The sequence below is a fragment of the Salvelinus alpinus genome, chromosome 12 (genome assembly GCF_045679555.1).
Source record: "Salvelinus alpinus chromosome 12, SLU_Salpinus.1, whole genome shotgun sequence".
In the NCBI taxonomy this organism is placed as follows: domain Eukaryota; kingdom Metazoa; phylum Chordata; class Actinopteri; order Salmoniformes; family Salmonidae; genus Salvelinus; species Salvelinus alpinus.
In genome coordinates this window covers 6,507,309-6,521,079 of record NC_092097.1, presented here as the reverse complement: position 1 = coordinate 6,521,079, position 13,771 = coordinate 6,507,309, and the positions used below count along the sequence as shown (strand labels likewise).

General features: G+C 45.3%; 2 protein-coding genes across 2 annotated transcripts in view; one reads left to right on the top strand and one right to left on the bottom strand.

The window, feature by feature from the left end:
• The window catches only part of LOC139536497 (V-type proton ATPase subunit S1-like protein), a gene marked incomplete at its 5' end in the record, with an annotated part of 159,742 nt that overhangs the window by 138,001 nt on the left and 7,970 nt on the right, over positions 1-13,771 (bottom strand). The gene's annotated exons all lie outside the window — the stretch shown is intronic.
• LOC139536482 (interleukin-17 receptor D-like) overlaps positions 8,521-13,771 on the top strand; it is an 8,929-nt gene continuing 3,678 nt past the window's right edge. Inside the window, exon 1 of the mRNA XM_071337040.1 lies at positions 8,521-8,804. Within this exon, the coding sequence (XP_071193141.1) occupies positions 8,521-8,804 (284 nt within the window). The remainder of the gene's footprint in view (positions 8,805-13,771) is intronic.

Sequence of the window (13,771 nt, the reverse complement as noted above, 5' to 3'; positions counted from 1 at the left end):
CATCACTGGTTCGAATCCAAGCTGTATCTACATCCGGCCGTGATTGGGAGTCCCATAGGGCGGCGCACAATTGGCCCAGCGTCGGATGCGCGGGTTTGGCCGGTGTAGGCAGTCATTGTAAATAAGAATTTGTTCTCAACTGACTTGCCTAGTTAAATAACGGTTAAATAAAATTAAAAATTAAAGTGTGCTGTGTTTGCGAGTGAAGCAGAAAAGAGGGAGAACCAAGGCTCGAGACTAGACCACCATGGATGAACAGGAGAAGCTCGTTAACTGTGGTATGCACACCTTCCACATCACTTCCATGTGTTCTTAACCCAACCATTACCTATTCATCAAATCAGATTTCCCTAAGGTCATTACAGGAGAGGCTCCATCCTCTTCAACAGGTTTTTCCCACATTTCAAACACTTTTTCTGCCCTAGTCTCTCCATCCAACACTTTAGGCTAAGACACAGCTCGGTCTTTTACTAAGAGCTGAAGGATTCAGATTTGAAGCACATTATCCATGATTATTCTAATCCAATATACTGTATATCCCTAGAGAGAACTCAAGTACTGTACGTGTCAGATACCGTGTGCGTTTTAACCCGTCAGGATGTGCTAGAAAGGGCCACTCCGCTGAGGAATTCTTTCGGAAGCGATCTCTGCCTATTTCTGGGCAGTAAGGTTGCTCAGCCCAAGACACATTCTCCTGGAGCGGAAACTTGAGTTGTTGACCAATTTGAACCATTTATTTTTAAGTACCATGTCAGTCAGCGCTCTGTTAACGCCATATTTGATGCATGGGTAGTTCTGTACCGACCAATCGGAAGTGCGGTCATGTGAAAGTACATAGGCCATGTAAAACCCTCAGGCTTGCAAGGCGTATGTTGAAGCGTAACCCTTCCATCGTCATGAATTAAACAATTGAACAAACAAAAAACTTTTTTTTCTACGCGCTGTGCTAACGAGCGTGTACACGCTGGAACTAGAATGCATGGTCGTGAATGAGAGAAAATACAAGAAAACAAGAAAATACTACGCAAAGCAACGCTGGAACAATATGTCAGGGATAAATTGCCAGAAAAATAGACTTTGTGCACTGTGACGTCTGGAATTGTGACATGTTTAGTTAAAGTGTCTATTTTAGTGTTGATAATAATAACAATAATAAGCCAGTGCCAATAATATATATTTGAAAACAATAACGTTATAGCCTACCGGTGTTGAGTCGATCACAGGCATAGGCTATGGCTGGGAAACTTCCAGGAACTCAAATTTCAAGAGAATACTGTTAGTAGAAAAGAACGAGACTAGCTAAATTCTTTATATACTGTTTAGCAGACCGGTAGGGTGGCTCCCGTAGGACGTAAGGGGAGTCAGAAGGAACACACAATAATTCACATGGACTACATAGCACGAACATAACAAATACAACTTGTTTATTATGGGTGCTGGTGAGAGCCTGCATTGGCATACGCAGTGTACGTGAATTGACGTTCTGTACTCTCGCGTGCAAATTTTTACTCAGTTGACAGCGTATGTGTGAGACTTGGGCTTTACTCCTGATTTCAATCTTCAGAGCAAAAAGACCTGACAGTTTATTGGTGTCAGTCAGAATGAACGTTGCTCACGGCCTTTTCAAAGTTTTAAAAAGGACACATTTTCGGAGGTAAGCTCAGAGAGGCTAACTGACTAACTAACAAAATGTTTACTGCCACCAGAAGAGGGAGGGCGGTGAGCTCCCTAATTTCCTTCATTTTGGCAGGGGAATTGAAGTGGTGCCTTGGGGTGTTACTTATGGGCTCCTGGGCCTGCCGCTGGGTTCAACACCCTGCTCTCAGCAGGAGGTCACACTCTCACGCAAACCAGGCAGCAGCAACACACACACACAGTAACAAACACAAAGTTGCCTGCAACAAAGCCTTGCCACCCGCCTCACTTGTATCCAATCAGCAGGCCAACAACCCCATGACCACAGCATGGCACCTCATACAGGCCGAGGGGTGTGTGTGGTGGTGGGGGGGGGGGGCGTTCAATGCCGCACTCTCTACGACACCCTCCCTCCTCTCTACACAATGGCCATTTACAGCCCCCATGATACAGGCCTATGTTCAGCTACTAGAAGATGTTGGTTTGGTCCTCCCTGCCGGGGGGGATAGGGGGAGATTACGCCACTCCCCAACCTCCTGCCAAATGTATGACCATGAGACATATATTTCTCTCAGATTACACAGTTGAAGAATTCAAAAACAAACCCAATTTTGATAAACCAATATCTACTGGGTGAAATACCAGTGTGCCATCACAGCAGCAAGATTTGTGGTCACTGTTACCACAAGAAAAAGGGGCAACCAGTGAAGAACAAACACCATTTTAAATTCAACCCATATTTACGTTTATTTATTTTCCCTTTTGTACTTGTATTTACACATCATTACAACACTGTATATAGACATGACATTTGAAATGTCTTTATTCTTTTGGAAACTTTGTGAGTGTAATGTTCACTGTTAATTTGTATTGTTTATTTCACTTTTGCATATTATTTACTTCACTTGCTTTGGCAATGTAAACATATGTTCCCCATGCCAATAAAGCCCTTGAATTGAGGGAGGGGAGGGGAAACTCCAGCACTTACTTCCTTCTGATGTTCCCTCTCCTCTCCTTCTCCCCTCCCCCTGTGTGTCAAATGGCCTCAAGAGTCAACTAGGCATCTTAAAACTTCGGATGGGCAGCCCAGGGTGAGAGGGGGTGGGGTGGTGGTGTGGTACAATTAACTGGCTGTATCCCATGTGGCAGAGCCAGCGGGGTCCCATGTTGTTGGCTGAGCGTGAGGTAGATGGGAGGGTCAGGCCCCGGTCACACTGCTCCCTGAATATTATAGGGCTGTGAGAGGACACAGGGGAGCTGGGCCGGACCGGACTAATAACATACCATACTCTCTGGAGCTGGGAGGGGAGGAAAGGGGTTTAATTAGTTGTGGATGAACTGGTGATGCAGGCCCACAATCCCAACTAAACTCAATATAATTTAAAATATAGATCTTGATTCATATAGTGCTTTTTTCAACAGGTTGTCAAAGTGCCTTCGAGGAATCCTAGCTACTACGGAATGAGTTGAAATATCAAAAGAGACAAACCAGGAAGTTGTTGTGGTTGTATACAAGAAATAGGAATAAAAGGCACTTATGCTACACCCAACCTGCACCACTATACAGACAACATTTGGGCAGCAGTAGCTTTGCCTCAGTTCCAGGACAGGGTATGATAAGGAGTGCGCAAAATCTCAGTGGGGACTTGTCTGAATACAGCTCTGCAGCAGCAGGTAGAGCAGTAGGCGAGGGCTGCTATCTATGGGCCAGACGTGGGTTCGAGAAGTACTGTTTGAAATAGTTCAAATATTTTCACGTTTGGAATTAGCCTGCCTCCAGTTCTCAAATCAAGCACAGCTAAAGTATTTGGAATGATTTCAAATACAATTTGAACCCAGGTCTGCTATGGGCGTCCTCCTCTCTAGCTGCCGGAACAAGACCAATCAAAACCAGGTGTTCCCTCCCCTGCTCCTCTCTCCAGAAGAACAATGACTACTATCATCTGAGAGACAGCCGCTTCTCACGCACACGCACGCACGCCAGCCTTCTGCCCCGAGCCCAGCAAAACCCTTCAAGATGCTCGTTTGGTTAAGGGAAGCATGCTGCGTGCGTCTCTCACCCTGTTAGGATATCGTTAAACACAGGCCTCTATGCTAAATCCACTCACAAGGACAGATGTTTAGTTGGTCAAAATTATAATGTAGTTAATAGCAAAAAGATAGAATATTATCATATCAGATTGGTCAACAGTTGCGCAAAGTGTTCAGAAGATCCAAGAGGATTAAAGACATCTTGTTTCTCTTATCTGGCGTAATATAACCTCATAACACGTGTAATTCATTGAAGAGAACACAGCAGAACTGAGCAGATCCAGCATTATTACAGGTGGAGATGGTTCCCTTTCAAAATCACCCATTAGCAGCTGAACATATGGAGACAACTCCACACAAACCAACTGAGAAATCATGTAAAAAAGGAAACTATTTCTTTGATCTCTTGCCTATGCTCTGCCCCCATCCATTTCTTCTCTTGAACATCAGACTTTTAAAAATAACTTTTTTGAAGAAACATGTACACCATCATCTCTCATTTGGTAAATAGAATGCACGCCTCGTTAAGAGAAATCCCAAACACTGATTAATTACACTTAAAATTACAGCTTCACCCTTGGAAGGAGGGAGGGCGAGATGGAGGGGGAGGAGCAGTGGTGGAAAAACTACACAATTGTCATAGAGTAAAAGTAAAAAATACCTTATTAGAAAATGACTTAAGTAAAAGTCACCCAGTAAAATACAACTTGAGTAAGTCTAAAAGTATTTTGTTTTAAATATCAAAAGTAAAATGTAATTGCTCAAATAAACTTAATTTTATTTATTTATTTATTTATTTTTTATTTAACCTTTATTTAACCAGGTAGGCAAATTGAGAACACGTTCTCATTTACAATTGCGACCTGGCCAAGATAAAGCAAAGCAGTTCGACACATACAACAACACATAGTTACACATGGAGTAAAACAAACATATAGTCAATAATACAGTGAAAAAAAAAAATAAGTCTATATACAATGTGAGCAAGTGAGGTGAGATAAGGGAGGTGAAGGCAAACAAATATATGTATAAATAAATAAAAATATAAAAAGGCCATGGAGGCGAAGCGACAACCACAACACAGCAAGTAAAATAAAAAATAAAAAATAAAATAAATAAAAAATAAATAAAAATAAAACAATGGAATGGTTGGTTTGCAGTGGAAGAAAGTGCAAAGTAGAGACAGAAATAATGGGGTGCAAAGGAGCAAAATAAATTAATAAATAAATACAGTAGGTAAAGAGGTAGTTGTTTGGGCTAAACCGTAGATGGGTTATGTACAGGTGCAAGTAATCTATGAGCTGCTCTGACAGCTGGTGCTTAAAGCTAGTGAGGGAGATAGGTGTTTCCAGTTTCAGAGATTTTTGGGGTCCGTTCCAGTCATTGGCAGCAGAGAACTGGAAGGAGAGGCGTGCAAAGGAAGAATTGGTTTTGGGGGTGACTAGAGAGATATACCTGCTGGAGCGCGTGCTACAGGTAGGTGCTGCTATGGTGACCAGCGAGCTGAGATGAGGGGGGACTTTACCTAGCAGGGTCTTGTAGATGACCTGGAACCAGTGGGTTTGGCGACGAGTATGAAGCGAGGGCCAGCCAACGAGAGTGTACAGGTCGCAGTGGTGGGTAGTATATGGGGCTTTGGTGACAAAACGGATGGCACTGTGATAGACTGCATCCAATTTATTGAGTAGGGTTTTGGAGGCTATTTTGTAAATGACATCACCGAAGTCGAGGATTGGTAGGATGGTCAGTTTTACAAGGGTATGTTTGGCAGCATGAGTAAAGGATGCTTTGTTGCGGAATAGGAAGCCAATTCTAGATTTGACTTTGGATTGGAGATGTTTGATGTGAGTCTGGAAGGAGAGTTTACAGTCTAACCAGACACCTAGGTATTTGTAGGTGTCCACATATTCTAAGTCAGAGCCGTCCAAAGTAGTGATGTTGGACAGGCGGGCAGGAGCAGGCAGTGATCGGTTGAAGAGCATGCATTTTGTTTTACTTGTATTTAAGAGCAGTTGGAGGCCACGGAAGGAGAGTTGTATGGCATTGAAGCTCGCCTGGAGGGTTGTTAACACAGTGTCAAAAGAAGGGCCAGAAGTATACAGAATAGTGTCGTCTGCGTAGAGGTGGATCAGAGAATCACCAGCAGCAAGAGCGACATCATTGATGTATACAGAGAAGAGAGTCGGTCCAAGAATTGAACCCTGTGGCACCCCCATAGAGACTGCCAGAGGCCCGGACAACAGACCCTCCGATTTGACACACTGAACTCGATCAGAGAAGTAGTTGGTGAACCAGGCGAGGCAATCATTAGAGAAACCAAGGCTGTCGAGTCTGCCAATGAGGATGTGGTGATTGACAGAGTCAAAGGCCTTGGCCAGGTCAATGAATACGGCTGCACAGTATTGTTTCCTATCGATGGCGGTTACGATATCGTTTATGACCTTGAGCGTGGCTGAGGTGCACCCATGACCAGCTACTGAAACCAGATTGCATTGCGGAGAAGGTGGTGGTGGGATTCGAAATGGGCCGGTAATCTGTTTGTTGACTTGGCTTTCGAAGACCTTAGAAAGGCAGGGTAGAGGTGGATATGAGGTCTGTAGCAGTTGGGGTCAAGGGTGTCCCCCCCTTTGAAGAGGGGGATAACCGCAGCTGCTTTCCAATCTTTGGGGATCTCAGACGACACCGAAAGAGAGGTTGAAGAGGCTAGTAATAGGGGTGGCAACAATTTCAGCAGATAGTTTTAGAAAGAAAGGGTCCAGATTATCTAGCCCGGCTATTTGTAAGGGTCCAGATTTTGCAGCTCATTTAGAACATCAGCTGACTGTATTTGGGAGAAAGAGAAATGGGGAAGGCTTGGGCGAGTAGCAGAGGGGAGGGCAGTGCTGTTGTCCGGGGTAGGTGTAGCAGGTGGAAGGCATGGCCAGCCGTAGAAAAATGCTTATTGAAATTCTCAATTATAGTGGATTTGTCGGTGGTGACAGTGTTTCCTATCTTCAGAGCGGTTGGAAGCTGGGAGGTGTTCTTATTCTCCATGGAGACTACGGTGTCCCAGAACTTTTTTGAATTTGTGTTGCAGGAAGCAAATTTCTGCTTGAAAAAGCTAGCCTTGGCTGTTCTAACTGCCTGTGTATATTGGTTTCTGGCTTCCCTGAAAAGTTGCATATCACGGGGGCAGTTCGATGCTAATGCAGAACGCCATAGGATGTTTTTCTGTTGGTTAAGGGCAGTCAGGTCAGGAGAGAACCAAGGGCTATATCTGTTCCTGGTTCTAAATTTCTTGAATGGGGCATGCTTATTCAAGATGGTGAGGAAGGCATTTTTAAAAAATGACCAGGCATCCTCTACTGACGGGATGAGATCAATATCCTTCCAGGATACCCCGGCCAGGTCGATTATAAAGGCCTGCTCGCTGAAGTGTTTCAGGGAGCGTTTGACAGTGATGAGTGGAGGTCGTTTGACCGCTGACCCATTACGGATGCAGGCAATGAGGCAGTGATCGCTGAGATCTTGGTTGAAAACAGCAGAGGTGTATTTGGAGGGCAAGTTTGTTAGGATGATATCTATGAGGGTACCCGTGTTTAACGGAATTGGGGTGGTACCTGGTAGGTTCATTTATAATTTGTGTGAGATTGAGGGCATCAAGCTTAGATTGTAGGGTGGCTGGGGTGTTGAGCATGTTCAAATTTAGGTCGCCTAGCAGCACGAGCTCTGAAGATAGATGGGGGGCAATCAGTTCACATATAGTGTCCAGAGCACAGCTGGGGGCAGAGGGTGGTCTATAGCAGGCGGCAACGGTGAGAGACTTGTTTTTAGAGAGGTGGATTTTTAAAAGTAGAAGTTCAAATTGTTTGGGAACAGACCTGGAGTAGCATAACAGAACTCTGCAGGCAGTCTTTGCAGTAGATTGCAACACCGCCCCCTTTGGCCGTTCTCCTGCTTGTCTGAAAATCTTGTAATTGGGGATGAAAATGTCTGAATTTTTGGTGGTCTTTCTAAGCCAGGATTCAGACACGGCTAAAACGTCCGGGTTGGCAGAGTGTGCTAGAGCCAGTGAACAAAACAAACTTAGGGAGGAGGCTTCTAATGTTAACATGCATGAAGCCAAGGCTATTACGGCTACAGAAGTGGTCGGAATAGAAGCAGCCTGGGGAATAGGAGTGGAGCCAGGTACTGCAGGGCCTGGATTCCCCTCTACATCACCAGAGGAACAGAGGAGGAGTAGGATAAGGGTACGGCTAAAAGCTATGAGAATTGGTCGGTCCTGGAGCTAGCTAGAGCAGAGAGTAAAAGGAGGTTTCTGGGGGCGATAAAATAGTTTAAAGGAATAATGTACAGACAAAGGTATGGTAGGATGTGAATACAGTGGAGGTAAACCTAGGTATTGAGTGATGATGAGAGAGATATTGTCTCTAGAAACATCATTGAAACCGGGTGATGTCATCGCATATGTGGGTGGTGGAACTGAGGGGTTGGACCTGGTGATAGTGATAGACAGGGCTAGGATCTCTACAGTGAAATAAGCCAATAAACACTAACCAGAACAGCAATGGACAAGGCATATTTACATTAAGGAGAGGCATGCTTAATACAGAGTGATCAATAATGGGTCCAGTAGAGTAGAGGTTGGTTGGGGTCGTGGCGATCCAGACAGCTGGCCGGGTATATGGCTATCGGTCGCCTGACATAGGATGGAGGTGTGTTTTGTAGATACCTCGTGCGTTTCCAGTCGGTAGGTTAGTGGGGTTCCGTGTGGTAGAGGGGATCAATGCAAAGTGGCAAGATGGATCATAGTGACCCAAGGAAAAAATAAAATAAATAAATAATAATAATAGTTGTCCCAGTGTGCTTGTTCAAATGGCGAGGCCGATAGGACAGCTAACGATTGAGCGGGCCTGGGATGAGCGTTGGGCCGTAACGTACGAGGACGGAGGTGCCAGCTGGATAGATCCCTCGGGCATTGATCCACGTCGGCAGTCAGTCGCGGCAGTCAGTCGTGAAGGCCCGGTGGGGCTCCGTATTCTGCAGCAGCAACAAAAGAAGCGGGTCCGGATGGTGAATGGAGCACTCCTCAGCTGGCTGAGCTCCAGAATGATTAGAGTTTGCTCCGCGGGTGCGAGGCGTAAGCCAATAGTCACACGGTTTGCAGCTAGCTAGCTGCGAAATCAAGGTACAAGTGTCCAGCGCCTCCAGCGGCTGGAATCCGGGAACTAGAGAGAAAGACAGTCCGCCGGAATGCTCCGGTCCGAGTGCGGCGTTGCACAAAAGTGCCGAGTGGATCTATCGAGCTAAAGGAATAGCTGATGACCACTTAAACGTGGCCTGGGAGCCCAAACACCGACGCTAGCCTAGCACTCGTCGGCTAACTTCGGGGCCGCTTCGGATTGGCTTCTGGCTGGCTATCGGAGTGGCTTCTGGTGTCAGCTTTCGGGCCCCTTGGCTTCCTGAATTAGCCACCTGGCTCTGCTTCCACAGATGGATTTGATCGGAGGACATTGCTGAGGTAAGTGATTGCTTTTATTGATGGATATTGGTGAAGCGGGTTGGACAAGGAAAAGCTTTTGCAGGAAAGCTTTTGTGACGTTGAGTTCTTCGATGATGATCTAAATATGATAAAAGATATGCAAGAGGAAGGTGTGAATATTCCATATCATCTATATCTCCTGCGACACGAACAATTCGGAACCAGAAAAAGACGTCTGAACTGCTAAGCCACCTTAAAGGAATTAGGAGGTAGGTGGAATCAACCAGTCAGAATCATTTCAAATTCCTGATATTGAGCAAGACAGACCCGGCGCCATCCGCTTACGGACAGCCAGCGGCACACTGCAGCACTCGTCGAACTACTCGTCCGGGTTCAGATTGTTGTAGGATTGAGTCCGCCACGATCGGATGAAGTCAGAGGATGGAGCACGGGATATTCTCTTGTTAAGTGTGTGGAGAATGGAGAAAATGTTCCTGTCCTGCTGAACATTCAATCAATGCAAATACTGCAAGGAGCTACTTTTGGGTGTCAGGGAAAATGTAGTAAAAGACGTACATTTATTTCCTTTCAGGAATGCAGCATGATGAAGTGTAAAACGGAACAGTTGGACAATGTCAAACAAGCATCAGTACAAGATACGAAAAGATTGAGGTTAAGTGCTGAAAGTTGCTTACTTAAGTACTTCTGGCACGACTGTGGAGTAGGGCAAAGGGGAGGAGGGGAGATGGAGAGGTGGGCAGGGGGGTGTAGGACGAGGGCAGGAAGAAAGAAGGACAGGTAGGCAGGAAAAGGGGAGGGGGGCAACTACTTCCTACCGCCATGGAGGGAGAAGGAAAGAAAGACTTACTCTTAATTAAAATCAGACACAGCGATTTGTATGGTATAGGTGTGTTGTATATGGTTGACAACGTGGGCCCCTCATCCTGCTAAAAACTTACACAAATGCACACCCACTGTTGAAGAAGGGAACAGGCAGCACCTCGTTTGTGGGAGGCAAATGGGCAGCTGTTGATCATGAGAATGAAAAATGGACAAACACAAATTGAATGAGAATACGCGAGAAAATTAAACCCATTCATAAAGTACGGTGGGAAGACAGCGCCACTGGCCCCACCAGCATTACTGCTTTTGGTGCCGAGTTTAGGAACTTCGAGCAGCATGACATCGTGCTCTCTCTGTGACGTATGCGATGCTCGTCCAAGGGAGGGGGCTGCCAGACGCTGTTTGCAGATACCTATGCTTGATGATGACACCGACGAAGATGAACGTCTCGGCAGATTTACGGCCCATGTTTCCAACCTTGTTTAGTCCGAAGGTATCGATGTATCTAGGCTTTGAAAGTAACGGAAATACTGAAGTAGGAACGTTGCGGAAATCCGTGCCTGATGAAGTGTAAGTAGCTTTACTAGACTGGGACGTGGTTTAGTTATAGGGCTAGGCTTTAGCTCCATTTCTGGAACCACCTACGCAACACGAACATGTTATCAGCTAACACAGTTGTGGGCATTGTTCCACTAGCTGACCCCAGCAACAAAGTCAAATTGGCTATATCTGGGTATTAAAATGAAAACAAAAAGAATTGCTTTTTGGTCTTGATTGGTTTAAGGTTAAGCAGCGGTGGTTAAGATTTCTATGGTTAGATTTGAATTCAGATTTTAAGAAAATAAGTTGTAGTTATAGGTGGGGTTTATGACTTTGGTAAGTAAATACGACCCGTGTGGGCTCCTCACTTCCTGTTGCTACCTTGGCCTAACTGCGGTCTGCAATAGGCACTTCGGACTGTTGGATGGGCTGGTGCCACGGTGAGTAACAAAAGAGCTACAGTATGTTATTCTGATGAGTGGGAAGTGTTATTAGGTGAAATTGTTATCAGCTGGGATGCCTTGTGTCAGGAGACGTGTGCCTGATGGTGCTACAGCAAGAGTTTGCCTGAGCTTGGGCAACGTAGCAGCATCTGCTTCGCTAACTTCACAAGTTTGGCTGGCGAGCGAGCTATGCAGCTCTGGGCACAGTGAGCCATGAGTGGTGTAGCCATTAGAGCAATGCTCGGTCTTCAAAACAGGCAACGGTTTCTCTACAGTAATACACCTAGGCTGTTGACAAAGGGAATCTGCTTGCTGGCCAATGCGATACAAAATGCTGCAAGGTGATAACAAAGCGTGTCAAACTACAAGAATTCATTGGTAGTCACACTGAGCCGATGCGGTGCAAGTCATTAAGACGTGCTCCACTCCCTCGCAGGGCTGCCGGCCCAGATCCATCCCTAGCCGTGCCCTCAGTGCATGGGGGCATTGACCAGTCATGGCTGGTGTGTTCAGACATCATGCAATGTCAATCTCTGTGGCTCGGGCCGCTGTACCCACCTGCTTCAGGAGGATGCCCACGGATGGTCCCTGTGCCGAGGAAGGGAAAGTAACTGAACAAGGTGACTACCAAGCAGTGAGTACTAAATTCCGTCGTCGGTGGAGTGCTTCAAGAGGCCAGTCGAAGACCATATCACCACCTCGCTCCCCGACACACTCAATCCTCTCCAATGCGCCTGCAGCCCTGAGAGATCTCTGGACGACACAACCGCCATTACACTGCACAATGCTCTTGCCCACCCAGACAAAAGGAATGCATATGTGAGGATGCTGCTCATTGACTACAGCTCAGCCTTCAATACCATAAGTGCCCTATAAAACTCATGGCCCTGTGTCTGAACTCCTTCCTCATGCAACTCAGGTCCTGGACCAGTCGGGTGGTGAAGATAGGCAATATTACCTGACGGCGGATTGCCAACACGGGGAAGCCCCACAAGGGTGCATCCCCAGTTCCCCTCCTGTATGAAGAAGTTTACATACACTTAGGTTGGAGTTATTAAAACTCCTTTTTCAAGAACCACTCCACAAATGCCTTAACAAACTATCGTTTTGGCAAGTCAGTATAGGACATCTACTTTGTGCATGACAAGTAATTTTTCCAACAATTGTTTAGACAGATTAATTCACTGTATCACAAAACGCAGCCATCATCCCGCTCAGGAAGGAGGCGCGTTGTGTCTCCTGAAAGATGAACGTACTTTGGTGCGAAAAGTGTAAATCAATCCCAGGAGCAACAGCAAAGGAGCTATGTGAAGAGGAAACAGGTACAAAAAGTATCTATATCCACAGTAAAACGAGGTCTATATCGACATAACCTGAATGGCCGCTGAGTAAGGAAGCCACTGCTCCAAAACCGTCATAAAAAAAAGCCAGACTTACACGGTTTGCAACTGCACATGGGGACAAAGATTGTACTTTTTGGCCAAAATGACCATCATTATGTTTGGAGGAAAAAGGGGGGGGCTTGCAAGTCGAAGAACACCATCCCAACCGTAAAGCACGAGGGTACTCATCATGTTGTGGGGGTGCTTTTCTGCAGGAGGGACTAGTGCACTTCACAAAAATAGATGACATTATTAGGGAGGAAGATTATGTAGATATATTGAAGCAACATCTCAAAACATCAGTCAGAAAGTTAAAGCTTTGTCACAAATGGGTTTTCCAAATGGACATTGACACCAAGCATACTTCCAAAGTTGTGGCAAACTGTTTAAGGACAACAAAGTCAAGGTAACTTGGAGCTGGCCATCAAAGCCCTGACCTCAACCCTATAGAAACTTTGTGGGCAGCACTGAAAGTGTGTGCGAGCAAGGAGGCCGAAATCTCCCACCCAACTTCAGTTGTGGGAAGCTTGTGGAAGGCTACCCGAAAACATTTGACCCAAGTTAAACAATTTAAAGGCAATGCTACCAAATACTCATTGAGTGCATGTAAACTTCTGACCGAGTGGGAACGTGATGAAAGAAATAAAAGCTGAAATAAATCTCTATTATTCTGGCATTTCCAAGCATTCCTAAAATAAAGTGGTGATCCTAACTGACCTAAGACAGGGAATTTTTACTGAGACTTAAAATGTCAGAAAATTGTGAAAAACTGAGTTGAAATGTATTCGGCTAAGGTGTATGTAAACTGCCGACTTCAACTGTATGTTGAGGAAGAATACCTATACAGATGTCTGTCTGCATGGGTGTATAAGGACTAGCCTACTTCTTAAGAATGTGTGGCTGGAAGTTGGACAGCGTACTAACCACATCTGGTTTTTGTTTCAAATCTGTAATTAGGGATTTTACCATATACTACATATAAAAAATAAAATTATCTTAAATTTTGGCTATTGTCCTTTCCACGTGCACCCTATGCTTTGCTCTCTGTCATCTTGACATCTGGTTCTGGCATTTGTAGGTTGGACTTTGCAAAGGAAGGAATGTTCAATCTCAAGCCAATTTCCTCCTCACCTTTCTCAATGAGAAAAACCCCTTGTCTGCCGTGAGCCCATCACCTCTCTTAAGGTAGCCACATTGAAGCTGACTTTGCAGTAACTCTGATTAAATATTTCTCTGTCAGAAACGGATCCTGGTGGATGCAAATGTAACCGAGTCATGCGCAATCACATTATCAGAGGCTTCAGTGTGTTGGTAGACTTGTAGTTGTAATAAGTTTGATTTTGCAGCAGCAGTGAGCTTGGTTACTCCATCTTAAAACTCTGTGCAATCTACACTGAACAAAAATATAAAACACAAAAAAATGGTGTTGGTTTCAT